Below are 17,825 nucleotides of genomic sequence, written 5' to 3'. Positions count from 1 at the left end.
GAGGAGTTTGACCCAAGCACGGAGCCCCTATTATGGAAGTCTAGCCCTAAGGGAAGAGTCATAGGAAATCTCTTACACGTAGTCTCAGAGATTACAGCCTTTTCCTTGTTACTTTAATTTTGACAATAATAGTAATACCTGCCATTTATTGATTATATACTGTGTGCCAGACACAGGGCTCGGCTTTTTACATACACTTTTCTGTATACTCTTCCGGGCAACCTGAAGACTGCACTCACCAGCATCATCAATGACTTAACTGCTAGCTGGGTGGATGTTTGTTGGTCCTCCCTGATATCCTTGTGGCATAGCTCCCTGATGACCCCCAACTTCTTTTTTCACCTTCATTTCCCTTCACTGTGCCAGATGCTGAGACAGAGCAGTGAATAAGACAGACATAGCCCTGCCCTCATGGAGTTTAAAGTCTAGTTGGGAAGACAGGTGAGTCAGCAGATGATTAACACTCAGCGTGATAAGAGCTAAAATGGTGCCAGATCAGGAGGCCTAAGGAACTGTGGAAGGAGCCCATAACCCAGCCCATAACAGTGCATCAGGGACCTGAAGAATGGGCAGGTGAAAGAGAGAAGAAAGAATGATCCCGACATAAGAGACAGCATTGCAACAGCTTAGAGCTTGGAGACAGGTTCAAGGCAGTAGATAAGTATGGCTGGGAGCTGAGCAGGGGAATGGGAAGAGATGAGGCTGGAGCGGCAAGCCAGAGAGCTTGTGTAAGAACTGGAAAGGCTCCAGTAAGAAGTGGTGAGGTGGGAGGGTGTAGCTCAAGCACTAGGATGCAGGAGGTCCTACGTTCAATCCCCAGTACCTCCTCTAAAAATAAACAAACAAATTTAATTATCCCCCTCAAAAAATAAAATAATAAAATGTAAGGACTGGGAAACTTGAAAAAAAAGTGGAGCACCATCAAAAGGCTGTGAGCAAGGGAACTAAACACGTTCAGATTTCAGTTGAGAATGACCCCTGAACCTGCTTCTTCATCTATAAAATGGGGATAATAATAGCATCTGGAGAATTAAATGAGATAATACGTGCAAACAATGTCTGGTACCTAGGTTATTATTCATTCAGCTAAGAAAGTCCCTTCCATTGTAAAGCCTTGCCCATAGTTCAGTGTTGACTATAATAGCATTTTGTTATAACCATTTGATTATTTACTTATGCTGCTCTCTCCCTAACTGGGAAATGAAACGACCCAGGAAAAAGACCATGTCCCAGTCCGATCTGTGTTTCTCGTTTCCAGCACAAAGCCTAGCACCTATTAGGCACTTGGTGATCGTGCGGCCAGGACCAACAGTGAAAAACACTTCAAAGGGCTAAGTCCGAGGACAGGACATACCACTTTCTACCACAAGAGGGCGCGCCATGTTCCCACGAGAGAGCCAGGCTGCTGGGGAAGGGTGGGCTCCCGACCTCCAGCACAAATCACCTTCCAGGACCTTTCTCGAAGGAAGCCTAGTGCGAAAAGGGTTGCTTGCTCAGGTCGAGTAGAAAATAATAAAATAAAAGTGTTTTGAAAACTTCACTTGTAGCACTGATGGTAGGGGTTTCCTCCGCCGAGCTAGGCGTTAGTTAGGGTTTTGACTGCGTGTTTTTTAACCAGAAAAGCAAAATGCCGTCTTTTCCTGAGCCGCTTGAATCTTTGTGCAAGCGTGTGGCTGCACGTCTACATAAAGGATTAACATGGTCTCGCATCCTGATCCCGAAGTTTGCAAACATTCACAGTCCCAGCCACTGTCATCCGGACTGGGAACCCACCAGGCCTCCTGAGAGAACAGATGGAGATGAGAACAAATGAAACAGGCCGCTTTGGGAGGAAAGGGATGCATTGAAAGCTACCCGGGCGATCTCAGGGAGGACTAGTGAAGGAGATTCGGGGAGGGAGCGGGGAAAGGAAGGAGTGTGAGAGGAAGAGGAATAACGGGCCTCTGGGGAGGGAGGGGTTAACCCAGGCTGCGGGCCCGGAGGAAGAAAGGGCGGAGTGACACCCGGGAGGCGGGCTCTCGCCGCGGCCTCTCGACAACAACAGGCCGCTCCAGGCAAACACGGGGTTAAGGGGGCGGGCCCAGCGGCAGCCACGTGCCGGGGCGAGAGACTATTGGCTCTCCAGGAGTTGTTTGTGAGCCGCCATTGGCGCCGTCGGGGCGCCGCGACGAGCCGAGGGAGGAGGCGGCCTCAGCGGCGCGGTGCCGGGCTGGGCCGAGCCGAGCGTCGGCGCTGCCCGCGCGAGGACCGGAGTCTGAACCCGAGCTCGAGGCGCGGCCGCCACCGCCATGCGTTGGGTCCGCGCGCTGCTGAAGAATGCGTCCCTGGCAGGGGCGCCCAAGTACATCGAGCACTTTAGCAAATTCTCCCCGTCCCCGCTGTCCATGAAGCAGTTTCTGGACTTCGGTACGAGTGGGTGAGAGGCGGCTAACAGCGGGGGCCCGCAGAGGGGGTGGGGGGTGGAGATGAAGGGGTCCTGGCCGGAAGGGTTAATGCGGAGGATAAAGGAGGCTGAGTGGCAGGGAAGTGTTGCTTGCAGGGATCCAGGCAGGAAAGGGTTAACAGGGAGGCAGGGGCTGGCCGGCCTTGAAAGAGTTAAGGGCACCCCGGCTGAAGATGCTCTCGACTGGATTGTTAGCGGGGAAGTGAGGGCACTGAAAAGGAGGGGTCCAAGGTGTCTTCCCAGGCTTTGTGAGGGGTCTTGGAGAGGAATGGGCAGTGAGGCAGTGATGTTAGGGCAGGAAGGGAGTAGGATGTATCCAGGCACTAAAGGGTTACTGGAGGTTGTTCTGGTGACTGGAAGAGTGAGGGTCAGAGAGAGAATGGGAGCGATGCTGGTGGGAGTAACAAGGCAGGGTTGGGAGGTGCAGCCATCTGGAAGGAGACGTGGCCTAGACATGGGGTCAGTGAGGGAAGGGGGCACTTTCAGAAGAGTCAACAGGAGAGGCCCTGACTAGTACACCTCAAACCACTGGAGGATCTGGCCCCCAGCTGTCCCAGTGGACAAGGACACTTGAAGATCAAATCTGCTGCGGCCTGGCCGTCTGTCCCCCGCTGAGCAAAGGCCTGGGGCACCATGAGATGGAGTCAGGCGGCTTGTACCCACCCTTGGCTGCCCTGGGTTCCTGGGCCCCGATCGCATTCTGGGGTTAGCTCTGGAACAAGAGCAAGACTGTGCCAGCGTGGCGACTGAAACAGGCATTGTGTGGTTCCTATCTGTTCATACAGTATTTCCATGGTGCCAGCTGGGGATTAGGAGGGAATACCCAGGTCTCTCAAGAGTTGAGGAAACAGTGCCTGGCTCAGGTTACAGCTGTGTCACTGATGGGAGGGGGTGGGGAGGTGGCAGCCAGAACATAGGGCACCTGTTCCCCAGGACTTGTCTGCCTGCCCCCCTGCCTTGTTTGCGCCCTCCATGTAGGAAAGCCCAGTCCCAGCCCCTAGCAGCTGTCCAGTCCTGACTGGACCCCCATTACACAGCTGGGAGGGACTCACAGTAGGGTTTGGTCCACTGGGAGTTTAGTGGGGGAAACAGACCTTCAGAGGATGACAACGTGCCCTGGGTGACAGAGTTGGAAGCAGAACCTGGACCAGAACCTCCTGACTCTGGGCCATGGCCTCATTCAGTTCTCCATCCCCTCTTTATCGTGAAGCCAGGGCAAAGACTGAGGTATTGGACCCCAGTTCTCAGGCCCTGTCTACCTCACAGGTGGGTGGGCATTAATGTATGGGCAACTCTACCGTAGCCCTAAAGACCAGCTGGGCCAGAGATGACACCGGGACCCTGCAGCTGTGGAGGTCCAGGCATAGCTCCCCTCGGCCAGGGGGAGCTTATCCTAAGGTAGGGATGGGTTTCCCAGGCTCTTTTGCCCAGCTGGACCAAAGTTCGTGTCTGCTCTGAGGAAAAGAAAGAGAAGTGAGATAGCTTGGGCTGGAGGCAGCTCCCAGTTGGCCCGGGGTGGCCCTGGCCTCTGTGGCTGAAGGCATGCGGGGTTCAGCTGGGGGTATGGGGAAGATGCAGCCTCCCTAAGGGTTAGGCTGGGTGGTGCGGTGGTTGGTGCACCGTAGGGATCAGGAGAGACGCCTTGTCCTGTGCCCCTGGTCTCTTCTCTGAACCCTCAGGAAATGAAAGATTTAGTCAACCTGACCCCCAAGATGTCCTCTGGCTCCAGTGGTTTGCGACTGTGTGGGCTCACCCTTCCCTCTCCCACCAGGGTCCAGCAATGCCTGTGAGAAAACCTCGTTCACCTTCCTCAGGCAGGAGCTGCCTGTGCGCTTGGCCAACATCATGAAAGAGATCAACCTGCTTCCTGACCGGGTGCTGAGCACACCCTCAGTGCAGCTGGTACAGAGCTGGTAAGACCCCTGGCTAGGTCTCTGCACCTCGCATTCCATCGCCAGGTGCCCCCTGCTCCCAGCAGCCTTGAGGGAGGTGGGGACAGCGAGGCATGGGCTCGGAGCGGTAGAAGTCCCGAGGTCAAGTGGGAGTCCTCGGCCAGGGCAGGGACAAAGACCAAGCTCCTGGCTTCCATGTCTGTGGGACAGGTCCATACATACCAGCTTCCATTCTCTGGAAAGCCAGGATCCGCCAGGTTCCACCTAGAAAACCATCATTTTCACAGCCAAAACCCCAAATCAGGCTAACGTCAGCAATTGCCATCAGCCCTGGTCCTGAAACCGCAGCACCTGTTGGATAATATTTACCTGGGTTAACTGTGGGAAACTGAAACAGGAAGAAGCGAGTCTTCACATTATATAATCCAAACAAGTCAGCCGGTTTGGGATGTTGGAAAACACTCAAATAGGCCCAGAGATGGCACAGTACCAACCCCAGAGAGCTTTGGATGGGCAAAGATCGAAAGTTTATTGCACAGAGCAACACTAGCAGGGAGAAATCCTCAGTAAACAAAAACCCTGTCCAGGGATAACTAACTGAATGGCATTAGCCAAAGGCCAGTCACATGAAGAATATAAACAACAATTTGCTCTGTCACTGGGCATGTAAATGGCTAATGATGGTTGGTCTTCAGTGGCACGTGTGCAGAAATCTTTTGCCTGTTCTTCTGGCTATAGCTGTGGTTTTCTTTTGGGTTTAGGGTGTCCACATCTACTTGGAGCCCAGTGCTGTGCTGGGTCTAGGAGGTCGGCGGCGGCAGCTGCCCTCGGGGAGCCCACCATCTCACAGGGAGAATAAAAGAGGGCAAACTAAGAGCTACATAGTCAGTGGTAGGAGCAGTGAGCTGCTAAAGAGTTCGTTTTATTTAAATTAAAATCAAAATATTATTTTAAAATAACATTGACTTTTTTTTTTTTACTTCGTTGCAGAATTATAACATGTTCACTTTGACATTTGGAGAACACAGAAAAGTAGATAAAAGAGAATGCCAACCACTACCCTCCACCCCTTAAACAAACACTGTTAAGGTTTCATAAGGTTTGACTGGTGCCTTTCCAGCCTTTTTCTATGCGTGGATATGCAAATGCATAACTCATTCTAATTAAATGAGGATAAGGGAAGGCTAGGCACGTGGTCTGTGCACAATGAATTTTAGTTGAATCAGAAAGTTGTGGGGCCTACTATATATAAAATAGGTAAATAAGGATCTACTGTATAGCATAAGGACTTACATTCAATATCTTGTAATAACGTATAATGGAAAAGAATCTGAAAAAGAATACATGTATATGTAACTGAATCACTTTGCTATCCACCTGAAACACTGTAAATCAACTGTACTTCAATTAAAAAAAAAAAAGCCCCTGCTTGTGCAAAGGTGTGGAGGCAGGAAAGGGCCGAGCTAGAGCATCTGAGCACAGGCTTTGTGGACATAGTGCTGTTAGTGCAAGCTGGCAAGGGAGGGACGGGGAGGGCAGAGCCCGATTTTCATGTAACCCAACGAGGTCACCCCTTGCTGGGCCCTGTCCCTTAGAGGTCCAGGACCTCTGAGCCAACCGGCATTTCCTGCCATCGGGCAGTGTGGAAGGCATGGGGAGGAGACAGAAGGTGCCATCTGTTGTCCCCAGCCTCCTCCAGCTCTATCCAGCTGAGTGACCTAGCTGCCTCTCCAGCTGGTCCCTGACTCTGGGGCAGGGCTTCTCAGGCCTCTCCTTGGACAGTGTGTTCCTAGGAGAGTCAGAGGATGCAGGGAGGGAGGGCAGGGAGCTGCTGAACTGCCTGTGATGCCCTGGGCCCCACAGAGCCCCTTCCTGAAAATCAGTTACATGTGTGGGGGCTTGGCCTGACCTCATTCTTCCCTCAAAGATGGGAAGTGAGTAATGTCAAGCAACAGCAGGAGGGAGTGAAGTTAGACAAGAGAGAACACTTCCCAGTGGATGGTTCCACTTAGAGGAGAGCAGGCCAAGTACTGCTTGCTAGAGGGTGCTGACAGTGAAGAGACAGCCTGCTGAGGTTGTTTCCGGAGAATGGGCATCAGATGCAGCGAGAGAGACTGTGGTCTGAGGGAAGGAAGGACTTCCTGACAGGGACAAGGCACCTGACTGTGAGAGAGGGCAGACCTCCCTCTCTCCAGGAGAACCACCTGCCAGCCTGGATGATGGAGGCAGTGGAGGTGGGCAGAGTTTGCATGAGAGGAGGGGGACAACCTACCAGGGAGACTTACAAGAGGGCCACTAGCCTCAGAATCTAATGAGTAAGGAGCGAAACCTCTCCTTTGGGAAACGGGCAAGTCCTGTGCCAATGCTATTAGTAGTAGTAGTGGTAATAGTTAATATGTGGTAACAGCTAATGGAGTTTCTACTCACCTAGGGGAGAGGTTGTAGGCAGGAATTACTGTGGGCAAATGAAGAATTCCTGGCTCCGTACACTCTTGATAAATGATTTCAGGTGGATAGACTTGGTGTAGTGGGATCCTGTTTTGGAGGTGACTGGAAGGTAGCGGAAAGCCCCGAATGTGGCTTCGGTGTGCCTGACTGCAAGGCTTGGCTTTGCTGCTTGCTGGACGCTTGCTGTTTGCCCAGGCACATGGTCTCTCTGAGCCTCGGCTTTCCTCTCTGTAAAGTGGGGTCCATTCTGTTTGTAAAGGTCCGATGTCACTGCTGGATGTGAAAGTGACAACTCTAAACACAAATGATGTGCCTGAGCTTGTGGGCGGCAGCACCTCCAGGTTTTCTTAGCCCGTGTAGTAATGGTCACGATGACAATGACAGAAGTGGATATACGTGGAGGGCCTGCTGGCCGTCAGGACCTGTTCCAAGTGTGTCCCCCTAATAACTCATTTAACCTTCACAACAAACAAAGTTATGAAGTAGGCCTTGTTATCCCCATTGTATAGATGAGGAAACTGAGGTTCTGAGAGATTAAGAAACTTGTCTGAGCTCATTCAGGGCATCAGTGGTCGAGCCAGAATTCCATCCCAGGCTGTGTGATCTGGAGGCTGCCATCTCGAAGGGAAAGGGAAGTGCCGCGTGCTGGGGCAGTGACCTGCAGTCAGAGATCTCTGAGCTCGTAGAGCAAGTCAGTGGGAAAGTAGATTTTCTTTACCGAGATGGGTTTGACGGCTGGTGTCACGGGGGCACAGAAGGAGTAACCTTGACAGTGCTCAGGAGAGAAAGGAGACAGACAGCCTGAAGAGGGGTGTGCAGTCCGCAGGATGTACGTGTAAGAAATGGAGTTGCAGAGTAGAATTAGATGACAGTGAGTCACTCCTGTCACCTACAGGGTCTTTGCAGGGCTTGCAGGGAAAGGGGCGGGAGGTGGTATGGCCAGCACCTTCTCCTGCACCTCTCTTGTCTATCAGCAAGGTGTGTGCACCCCAAACCAGTCCTTGTCCTGGAAAAGAATGACCACGCACGAGTTCTGGACACCTAGGGCCTGTTCCGCGCCAGGCCCACTGCTGGGCCTTTAGCCAGATCCTGCCACTAAATCCCTCAGATACCTCTTACCTAATCAGAGTGGAGACTAGCCACCCATGTCATCACTAGTCCATGCTGCGGTCCTACCAAGTGCCTGCTGCTTCCAGCCCCACTTCACAGATGCAGACGTGAGAGGCTCAGTGGCCTTTTGAGAGCACAACCAACAGCAGGACCCAAGTCGGCCTGGCTCAGGGCGGCGCCCGCCACCCTTCCACAAGCAGCTCCCACATCGGTCAGCTCTCCCCCCTCACAGGGCCTCCGCCTTGCTCACAGCCCTTGTCCCCCGCAGCTGTACACACTAGTGCACGGTGCATACACACGCACACACCCACAGACGCACACTCACTCCCCTACTCACTCAGTGCTCCCTCTGCCCCCACACAAGCCTGTGCACCCCTCCTCCCCATCACCACACACTCATTCCAGCATCCCTACGCCCACACCCACATACACTCACACTCTCTCACACACACACACATGCACTCTCTGCCTCTCCCCTAATTCCACCCCTCCTACCTCTCAAATCCAGGGCTCTGGACTAGCTAGAAATCTCTAGAAGGCAGGGTTCGAGGCTTCCACGTTACCTTGAGTCAGGGGAGGAAGTTCCAGGTCTCACCCCAGAGTCGTGGGCAGCCTTGCTCACCGCTGAGGTCAGCAGGCCAGGCCTTCCCTAAGGCGTCACGTTGGGCCCCACTGCCTGCTCTGCCTGGCCGGGGGCAGGAGACGCCTCTGTCATGGCACCACTGATCCAGACCAACCGTGTCTAAGCTCAGCTCTTTCTCTGGCCCTCTGGGGTGGGCAGCCCAGGAGCCAGCATCACTACCTCCCCAGTGTCTTTCCCTTTTTAGGGCCAAGATCTGGCCCAAGGATGAGGTCTGGTCTGCCAGGCCCATGGTGAGCTTCAGTCCAAGGCGAGGTTCCCCTGGAAGAATCATTGTCATCTTCTCTCTTCCAAGAGGACACCCAGGTCCACTTCCCTGAAGGAATGGCCCTGAGAGGGAGACAGGCGGAGGCTTTGAACCCTGCCTCACAGTCCGGAGCCGGAGGCCTGAGGCTGGCAGCTCTCCTCATAGCCGTGCTCGCAGGCACTGCCTGGTGCCAGTCTATCCTGGTGCCCTTTGCTCTGCTTCATTGGCCATGTGACCCGGCCCCCATTCTGCCCTTCAGGGTTCATTAGGCAGCCACAGAGGGGCGGTGCCAGCAGCTGGAGCTCTCACCCTACCCAGGGCGGGGCCGGGTGCAGGGAGTCTGTCCCTGCCCTACTCCCGGCCCAGCTGCTCAGGCCCCCCAGCTCCCACCCCCTCCCTCTCCGCTTGGCCCCCACTCAGCTGGTCTCCTCCCTTTCCTTCTCTACCTGTGTCCAGCATTGCATCCTTGCAGGTCCTCTTCCCAGATCCCTTCTCCCTCTAAGAATCATGTGAGCATGAAGCTTTATTGTGGGCATGATCAGGGGACGGGGGATGTGGAGTGACGCAGGCCTGTGAGAGAGAGTCCCAGCTCAGCATGTGAACTGTAAAATGGGTGGAGCTGTAGCGCCCACCCCACAGGGGATTGTGGAGGTTAAAGTTGGGGAACAGGTAAGCACAGAGCAGAGCCCTGGCACAAGGCCGGTAAATGCTGGCTGCCCTCACCATCGACACCAGCAGCATCACTGTTAGGACAGGTGTAGACAGTGAGCACTTGGCCATGTGATGTAGACTTGGCATCAGACCAACCTGGGTTGAATCCCAGCGCAGCTGCTTACTGTGTGGCCTGGGGCATATTACCTGCCCTCTCTGAACTGGTTTCCTTGTCTGCACAAAGGGGAAATACCACATGTTTGTGAAGGCTACTGGGAAATGAGAGACCCTGTGCAGACTGTGAACGCAGGTGGGCACTGACAGTGACTGGGTAAGTGCCAGCTGTTGTTAGTCTCCAGGGAGCCCGAGGTGAGGCCGTAGGAGGGCCACTCTGATTGTCTGATGGGGAGAGGGTACTGAGGGGAAGCTGGTCTCTTTTGCTCTCTGGGCTCCCCCTGCCGTGAGTGTGATGCCTCCCGCCGGGCGCTGTGCCCGGCCCTGGGTGGGGAGGGCAGGCAGGACCAGCAGGGCTGGGACAGCCCCCTTCCTGCCACTGGTGGCTGTCCAGAGCATGAAAGAGTCAAACATGGTGTGATTCAGAGCCTGTGCCCAGTTGGGAGGAGTGCGTCACGTGCCACCTGGGGACTCAGAGGGTGCACTCAGCTGTTGACACTGTTTGAACCACGGCTCATGTCAAGAACAGACATTTAGAGAGTGCTCGCTATGTGCTGGGCACTGTGTTAATTATCATATTTCTCACCAAAAAGTAGTGATAGCAGTAGGTACAAGACCCTCTCTTTTTCTGATGAGAAAACTCAGGCCCAGAGAGGTTCCATGACTTACCCAGAGCCACACAGCTCAAAGTTGGAAAAGCCCAAAGCTGGGAGCAGAGGCAGCTCCAAAGCTAGCTCTTCCACCCTCTTCTCTACTGGCTTGAGCAAGAGAGGGAAGAATAGCAGTTAGGAGGTGAAGGGGCAGAGCGCTTCGGGCGGGGGGAACCGCGGGCCCAGCGGGTGAGCACTTGGAGCAGCCCAGCACTACGCGGTGCAGGAGCACTGTGCGCATCGGACTGCTTCTGACTGTGGGGGGCCCTCTCCAGAGAGCCCGTTAGGCCCCAGGGGCCCTCCACACTCAGGGTTCTCGCAGCCCCTCCTTCCTGCTGGCTGGCAGTGTTTCTGCCCGAGAGAAGCTCAGCTCTCTGCCTTCCCCAGCCCGAGCTGCGGGCCGAGCGTGTTAGCAGGGGAGCCGTGGGAGTCCTGCCACACATTGCGGGGCAGGGGACAGTGGCTCCAGGTGGGCGCTGTCTGGCCAGCCCCGGCCCCTTTGGGCTCTCCATGGGCTCCAGTCCCACCCAGTGTCAAGCTGGGCATGCCCACCCCACCCCCGAGCCTTCCCACCCATTTAAAATCCAGTTCCCTAGGCAGACTGCACAGCTCCTGGGGCCCAGCCCAGACCTGCCCACTCAGCCCGGGCCCAGAGGGTGTGAGGCTATTACCTCCCTCACTGAACGCCTACTGTGTGAGGGCCCTCCACTGGCCACGCCGCCACCTGTGCCCCACGGGATGCAGTGACAGCCTTGCAGAACTGACATAAAGATCTGTTTCCAGGAAGGGCCCAGGGAGGTTGAGTGCCCTGCCCCAGCCTTCTCTCACTGCTGGCCTTGGGCAGGCCCTCCCCTGCTCAGCCTGTGCCTCAGTCTCCTAATCCAGGAGACCAGTGGTGGGGGTGGTCACTCAGCCCCTTGGAAGACTGCTGTTGTAGGATTCCAAGGCAAAAGTGCTCTAAGAACCTACAAATCAGAGGTTTCCTTGCATAGCCTACTATGTTGTCGGGGAGGCTCATGTTCAGACTGAGTGGAGGGAGAAAATCGGTGATGCAGCTTGTCTGCTGTGCAGCCCAGCTCAGCGTGGTGCCCACTGGAGGCGCAGAACAGAAGGGGGGTTGGGCGGGAAGGGTCCCGGCCCCGAGCTGAAGTGATGTCCCCTCCCCTTCCCACACACAGGTATGTCCAGAGTCTCCTGGACATCATGGAGTTCCTGGACAAGGACCCTGAGGACCATCGTACCCTGAGTCAGTGAGTGAGGCCCTGGCCGGGGGGGGGGGGGGGGGGGTGGGCAGGTGTAGGTCACAGCCCTGGGGGCAGAAATGGATATCCAGTCTGACGGGGAAACAGCCCCCGTCCTTGGTGTGCCCTGAGTCTGCTGGGGGGTCCAGGCCCTGCCCCTGCAGAGCTCCCAGGCTGTCAAGCAGGCGGTGGGAGATTCGGGGTGGGTTCTGGGAGGAGTGGGCTCAGAATAATCAAGTGGGTGAAGACACTGTGGAGAGGAAGTCAGAGTGGGGAGAGTCTGAGGGTGTCCCAGGGCTGGGGTGGGGTGGCGGCCAGTGTCTGTACCCTCCACAGGTTCACCGATGCCCTGGTCACCATCCGAAACCGTCACAACGACGTGGTGCCCACCATGGCGCAGGGCGTGCTGGAGTACAAGGACGCCTACGGCGACGACCCCGTCTCCAACCAGAACATCCAGTACTTCCTGGACCGCTTCTACCTCAGCCGCATATCCATCCGCATGCTCATCAACCAGCACAGTGAGCGGGCGCGGCGGGCACATTGGCTGTTCAGATGTTTACAGAATGCAAACTTCTGTCACCTCTCTGTGTGTAAACTCTTGTTACACTCAGAAACGGGTTGTTGTCTAGAGTTTCTCATTCCAGAAGTCTTCACTATGATAAGTTCCTCATACTCAAATAATTTCAAACCCAAGATGGTAAAAATTATTTTTAAACGTATAGCAAAAGAGGGGGATAAATGTAACATGGGATGTGTGGGGACAAGACTTCAGAGAAGAATTGTTCAGGCCTACAAAGGTCCAAAAATGGCCTGAGCCGGGGTTAGAGGGGTCGGGGCCAGATGGCAGGAGGGTTAGGAATAGAAGTGGAGAGCTGGGGAGCCAGGGCACGAGGCAGCAGTGAGGCAGGCTCTGTGCCCCCACCAGCAGCGCCCTCCCTTCCTGCCCACAGCCCTGATCTTTGATGGCAGCACCAACCCAGCCCACCCCAAACACATCGGCAGCATCGACCCCAACTGCAACGTCTCTGAGGTGGTGAAAGGTAAGCCGTCCCCACCGTGCCTGACCCACAGAGGTGCCCCAGTGACCCCTCCGAGCTTACCTGGCCAGAGGGTGACCCATTCCCCAGGGGGAGGGGGCAAGATCTCCTTGGGTATAATGTTGGTGACACCTTGTGTCTGTGCCAAGAGGACTGGCTGCTGGGGGGAGCCCCCTGTTCCCTGAATGGCCCCTGTCTTCTTTCAGATGCCTATGATATGGCCAAGCTCCTGTGTGACAAGTATTACATGGCCTCACCCGACCTGGAGATCCAGGAGATCAGTGGTGAGTAAGTGAGGCTGTGTCTGTCTGTCTGTCTGTCTCAGGGCTGGGGGCACAAGAGAGGAAAGTGAAGCGGGAGTCAGGAAATGAATTGTTGCCTGGATGAGGGAGAAGCCAAGCTATTATTGTATTATTGTTATTACTGGTTTATCTGGGAAATATTTATCAAGCAGTAAACAGGCAAGGTCCCTGTTCCCACAGAGCTTACATTCTTGGTACTGGGGAGGTTGGGGAACGGGGGCCCTTTAAGCAATGAACGAATAATAAACAAGGTAATTTCAGATCATGATAAGTGACAGGAAGGAAATAAAACGGGGTAACATGACAATGAAAGGCAGGGCCCAAGAGTTGAGCATATCACTTCCCTAAGTCTCCTGGCTCTTCCCGGCTGCAAGGGAGGCTGGGAATTTAGTCTCTAGCTGGGCAGTCCTGTACCAGTTAAAACTTTAAGGGACAGAGGCGTCTGTTACTAAAGGAAGAAAAGAAATAATGGATACAAGAGGTTGGCTATAGGGTGTTCCTACTTTGGATGGGGTAATCGAGGACCAGAAGGACCAGGGTGGTGGGGTGGGAGATTGAAGGTGTGATGGGTGAGAGAAAGAGACAGGTGTGCAGGGCCCATGGGCCACGGACAGGAGCTGGAATTTTGAGAGCAAGAGGAAGCCACTGGAGGGTATGAAGGATGGTAATGACAGGATCTGACTTCCATTCTAAAGATATTTAGAGGTTGGAGGAGGCAGGAGAGGACACAGGAAAAACAGTTAGGAGGTCATTGCAGGATCCAGGCAAGGGGAGGGGAAGGTAGCAGAGATGGAAAGAAGGAAATGGACTGGATCTTGGATCTTAGAGGTGAAGGGGCCAGGACTTGCTGATGAACCAGGGGCAGAGGGGAGAGGACCAGGGACCTGGAAATGACCTCTACCCTCCCCATCACCCACCTGCTCCTCAGCCACCCCAGGCCTGCGTGCCAGAAACCTGAAGTGTTCATGCCCCTGTACCTGGACGTCACGCTGCCCATATCCTAGCCTTCCCTTAAGACCTGGTTCAAGTCCAGCTCCTCAGAAAAGCCTTCCTGGATCTCCCAGAGAAGCCAGTTAGGCACCCGCCTGCCCCAGGTGTATCTCTGTATATTGCACGTTTGAATTACTTAGGGGCAGAGACCAAAAGGCAGGCCACTTAATTTCAGGGTCCCCAGGGCAAAGCCCAGGACCTAGCACACAGCTCTAGGTACAACAGCTAATGTGAAAGTCAGTTGTGCATTTCTCTGTCTAGACTTGAATTTCCAAAAGTGTAGGGCTGAATTTTATTCATCTTTATGTCTCCACTGCCCAGCACAGGACCTGAGATCCTTTCATTTATTGATCCATTGCTCCTTTAGTGAGCTGCTGCTGCATACAAAGCACTGTGCCAGGCAACAGGAAAAGACACTCAGTCCCTAAAACCAAGAAACTCTCTGAGATAGACTGATTCTTGGGAAGTAGGATGCTGGTGTCAGGAACATCTGGGCAGCCCCATTCCCTTTCCCCTAGGTGAAAAAGCATTCCAGGAGATTCTGGTAGCCAGATGAATGCTAGTAGACTAGATATAGAATAGACAGATACTATCGGAGTAGATGAATGATGGATAGATGGATAGATGAATCGAAGGATGGCTCTGTGCTCTGAATAAATTGATAGATGAGAAAGATAGATGTTTGAACAGATGCATAGAGTGAAGGATGGTTGGATGGATACTGAATGGGTAGATAGAGGAATGAATGGATGTTGAATGGATATGATTGATGAATGGATGGATGGATGGATAGATGGATGGATGGACAAACAGACATTATATAATGGATACTGTATGGGAATGGAACAGATATTGCATATGGATAGATAGTTGAATGGACACTGAATGAATGGATAGATGGATGGGTGAATGAGCAGATGGATGGACACTGGATGGTGGTTGAGTGCTGGGGGCTACATTCACCATTCACTCACCTCTTAACAATTTCCTGATCTTTGGTCTTGATCTTCCCTGGCAGCATCCAACTCCAAACAGCCAATTCACATGGTCTATGTCCCCTCCCACCTCTACCACATGCTTTTTGAACTCTTCAAGGTGAGGAGGCTGTGGGGTGGTCCTTTGTGAGGGATGGGGGGCAGTCAAGGCTAGGCTGCACTCACCCATCTCCTACCTCCTTCCCTGCACAGAATGCCATGCGAGCAACTGTGGAAAGCCATGAATCCAGCCTCACTCTCCCACCTATCAAGGTCATGGTGGCCCTGGGCGAGGAAGATCTTTCCATCAAAGTATGTGACCCTTGACTTTGGGGTCCAGAGAGTGTGGGGTAGAGACTTTTCTCCTGCCAGGAGGTGGGCTTAGGGAAGACCCTGGGGGTAAGGAAGACCATGAGAAGGTCAGGGGTGGGGTGTGGAGGAAACTGAGATCTGGAGAGCCCCTGACATGTCCCATCTTCCCCAGATGAGTGACCGAGGTGGGGGCGTCCCCTTGAGGAAGATCGAGCGACTCTTCAGCTACATGTACTCCACGGCACCCACGCCCCAGCCTGGCACCGGGGGAACCCCACTGGTGAGACGGCTGCACTCCAGTTCCACCACCTCCCAAAGAATGCCTGTTGTTTTTTTCGTCTCTTTTTGTCAAATTGTCTCTCTTCCCCATCTCTTGCTTCCCTGTCTCCCATGGTCTCTCCATCCTCGTGTGGCCATGTGTGATGTCAGTCTGCTGGGCCTCCCTGCTCCTCCCATCTCTCCCCAGTCTGCACCCACCTCCCTATCTGCAGGTGCCTGTCTGTTACCTTGCCTCAGTTCTCCCTGCCCCTCTATCTCTCCATAAGGTTACCACCTCTCTCAGTATTGTTCAACTCACCTCACCTCCCTGTCCATACCCAACGGAGTAGGCAAGGCTGGGTGTGGGAAATTGAGACTAAGAGGAGTCTCGTGATCTGCCCAGACCCCTGGCTTCCAGAGCTCCTCTCCCTGCCCTGCCTGCTGCTCCCTACCCCCAACATGCTCTGCAGCCTTCCTCCCTCCCTCTGCCAGTGATTTCCCTCATTCCATGGCCCACATCTTGCCTCAGATCCGTCCCTTTCTCATGTCCCCTCCCCACCCCATTTCCAGGAGTCCCACTGCATGACCCCAGCTCAGCATTCCTCACTCAGCACACCATCCCTGCAGCTCCAGGCGCCAGCGTCTCATCGCTCTCCCTTCCTGCCCCTTTGCAGGCTGGCTTCGGGTACGGGCTCCCCATTTCCCGCCTCTATGCCAAGTACTTCCAGGGGGACCTGCAGCTCTTCTCCATGGAGGGCTTTGGGACCGACGCTGTCATCTATCTCAAGGTGAGGGCAGAGCCTGGCTGGGGTTGGAGGGGAGGCTTGCTGACAGGTCAGGCAGGATTGGCCTTTTAGGTGTCTTTTCCATCCCTCCAATCTTTCCCTGATTCCGGACTGAGAATCAGAGCAAAGCTGCAGTTCCCCAACCACCAGACCCCCAAGTTGGCAGGCAGTTTCAGGGAGTCATGGCGCATGACTACGACCCCTGTCCTGGGAACCTTTGACTTGTCAGACTCAGAAGGAAGGTGGGGAACCACAGAGAACTTGTCATTCAGCTCAGGGGGAGACTGAGGCCCAGAGTTGGTGACCTTGTTCAAGGTCACACAGCCCAGCCTCCTCCCTCGCTCTCCCTTACCCTTGGAGTGAGCACCCTTTTTGAATCGGCAGAAGTGAGCCACAGGAGGGACAGACCCTTTCATGGGTCTTTCTGGGTTAGTTGTCTCAGCCAGTGTCTGGCACCTGGGTGGCTGATGTGTGGGCCACAGTCAGTAGTCACCAGAGCTCACGTTGGGGCAAGGGTGGTCTGCCAGACAGTGGGCAAGGCGCAGGGAAGCGGGAGAGGCTAACCCTGCTGCCCTCCAGGCCCTGTCCACGGACTCAGTGGAGCGCCTACCCGTCTACAACAAGTCAGCCTGGCGCCACTACCAGACCATCCAGGAGGCCGGCGACTGGTGTGTGCCCAGCACAGAGCCCAAGAACACTTCCACCTACCGTGTCAGCTAAAGGCCATCCACTCATCTGCACCCAAGAGGATGGACTGCTGTCTCTGGGACCGGCCACCATGGTGACCCTCCCCATCCCCCCCAGGTGGGGGGAGGCTCTCCTTGATGACCAGCTTCTGTCTCTGTGGACATCACTGTGGTGATCCGTCTGTGGTGGCCCCTAAGTGCCAATCTTTGTGTCCATGGTGACCCCTAGTGGTCTCCCTGGGTTCAGTCTCTGTGGACCGTGCCTAAGGATTGGGGGATGTCTCCATCCTGATCGGGTGTCCCAGTGATATGTTTCCATGGCAGGCCTCTGCTCTGAGCCCAGAGCTGCCACTTCTCTGCCGGGGTCCTAGGTCTCCCACACTGCCTCCCACAGCCCTGACCTCCCAAGCGGATGTCCTGGCTTGCCTTATTCCCCTGGCCCTTGCTGGTACCCTGGCCCAGGTCCAGTGTCAGTGTTAGAAAGGGACTGGGTACCCTCCAGATCTGGGGTAGTGAGAGGTCCCTGGCAGGGACCTGGTCCTGCAGTCTCTCCCTCTGCTCTGAGTTTAAGGTCAAGGTTAGGAGGGAGGGGTCTCTCACCTGGGGCTCACCCCTAAAGCTGAGGAACCTAGGAGGACCCAGAAGTCAGCCGCCCAGCCAAGCTGCTCAAAGCCCGCAAGTGGCCCCAGCAATGTTTCTGCCACCTCCCAAACCCTTCCCCTGCATGTCTTCACATGCATACACCTGCCTGCCCCAAACCCACCAGGTCCCCCTAAGTCCAGACCCCAACTCCCACTGTGCCCGGACACACACGTGCTCAGGGTGGCTTCCTCCCTAGAATGTTCTGTGTACATAGTTTTATAGCCCCGAATGCCCCCACCCTTCCCCTTAGCACACAAGGGGTTAAAGTTGTGTGCTCCTCCCAGTGGCTATAATGGTGACAGTGACATCCACAGTAAAGAAGAGATCGAATGAGACAGTG

General features: G+C 54.6%; 1 protein-coding gene and 1 long non-coding RNA gene across 2 annotated transcripts; one reads left to right on the top strand and one right to left on the bottom strand.

Moving 5' to 3' along the window:
• Positions 1–2,141: 2,141 nt before the first annotated feature.
• PDK2 (pyruvate dehydrogenase kinase 2) lies at positions 2,142–17,820 on the top strand. The gene is made up of 11 exons (XM_010949162.3): positions 2,142–2,406; positions 4,215–4,356; positions 11,434–11,505; positions 11,833–12,017; positions 12,450–12,539; positions 12,743–12,820; positions 14,847–14,923; positions 15,016–15,114; positions 15,287–15,394; positions 16,047–16,160; positions 16,737–17,820. Exons 1-11 carry the CDS (start codon positions 2,289–2,291, stop codon positions 16,875–16,877), a joined length of 1,224 nt encoding a protein of 407 aa, XP_010947464.2. The 5' UTR covers positions 2,142–2,288; the 3' UTR covers positions 16,878–17,820.
• LOC123615078 (uncharacterized) lies at positions 5,237–8,935 on the bottom strand. The gene is made up of 2 exons (XR_012499510.1): positions 8,457–8,935; positions 5,237–7,584 (listed from the first exon to the last, which is right to left on the bottom strand). It is a non-coding gene; the product is annotated as an uncharacterized LOC123615078 (long non-coding RNA).
• Positions 17,821–17,825: the final 5 nt, after the last annotated feature.

The sequence above is a fragment of the Camelus bactrianus genome, chromosome 16, assembly GCF_048773025.1.
Source record: "Camelus bactrianus isolate YW-2024 breed Bactrian camel chromosome 16, ASM4877302v1, whole genome shotgun sequence".
NCBI classification, from domain to species: Eukaryota; Metazoa; Chordata; class Mammalia; order Artiodactyla; family Camelidae; genus Camelus; species Camelus bactrianus.
The sequence above is the reverse complement of the archived record's forward strand: the minus strand, read 5'-3'. Positions and strand labels throughout refer to the sequence as shown.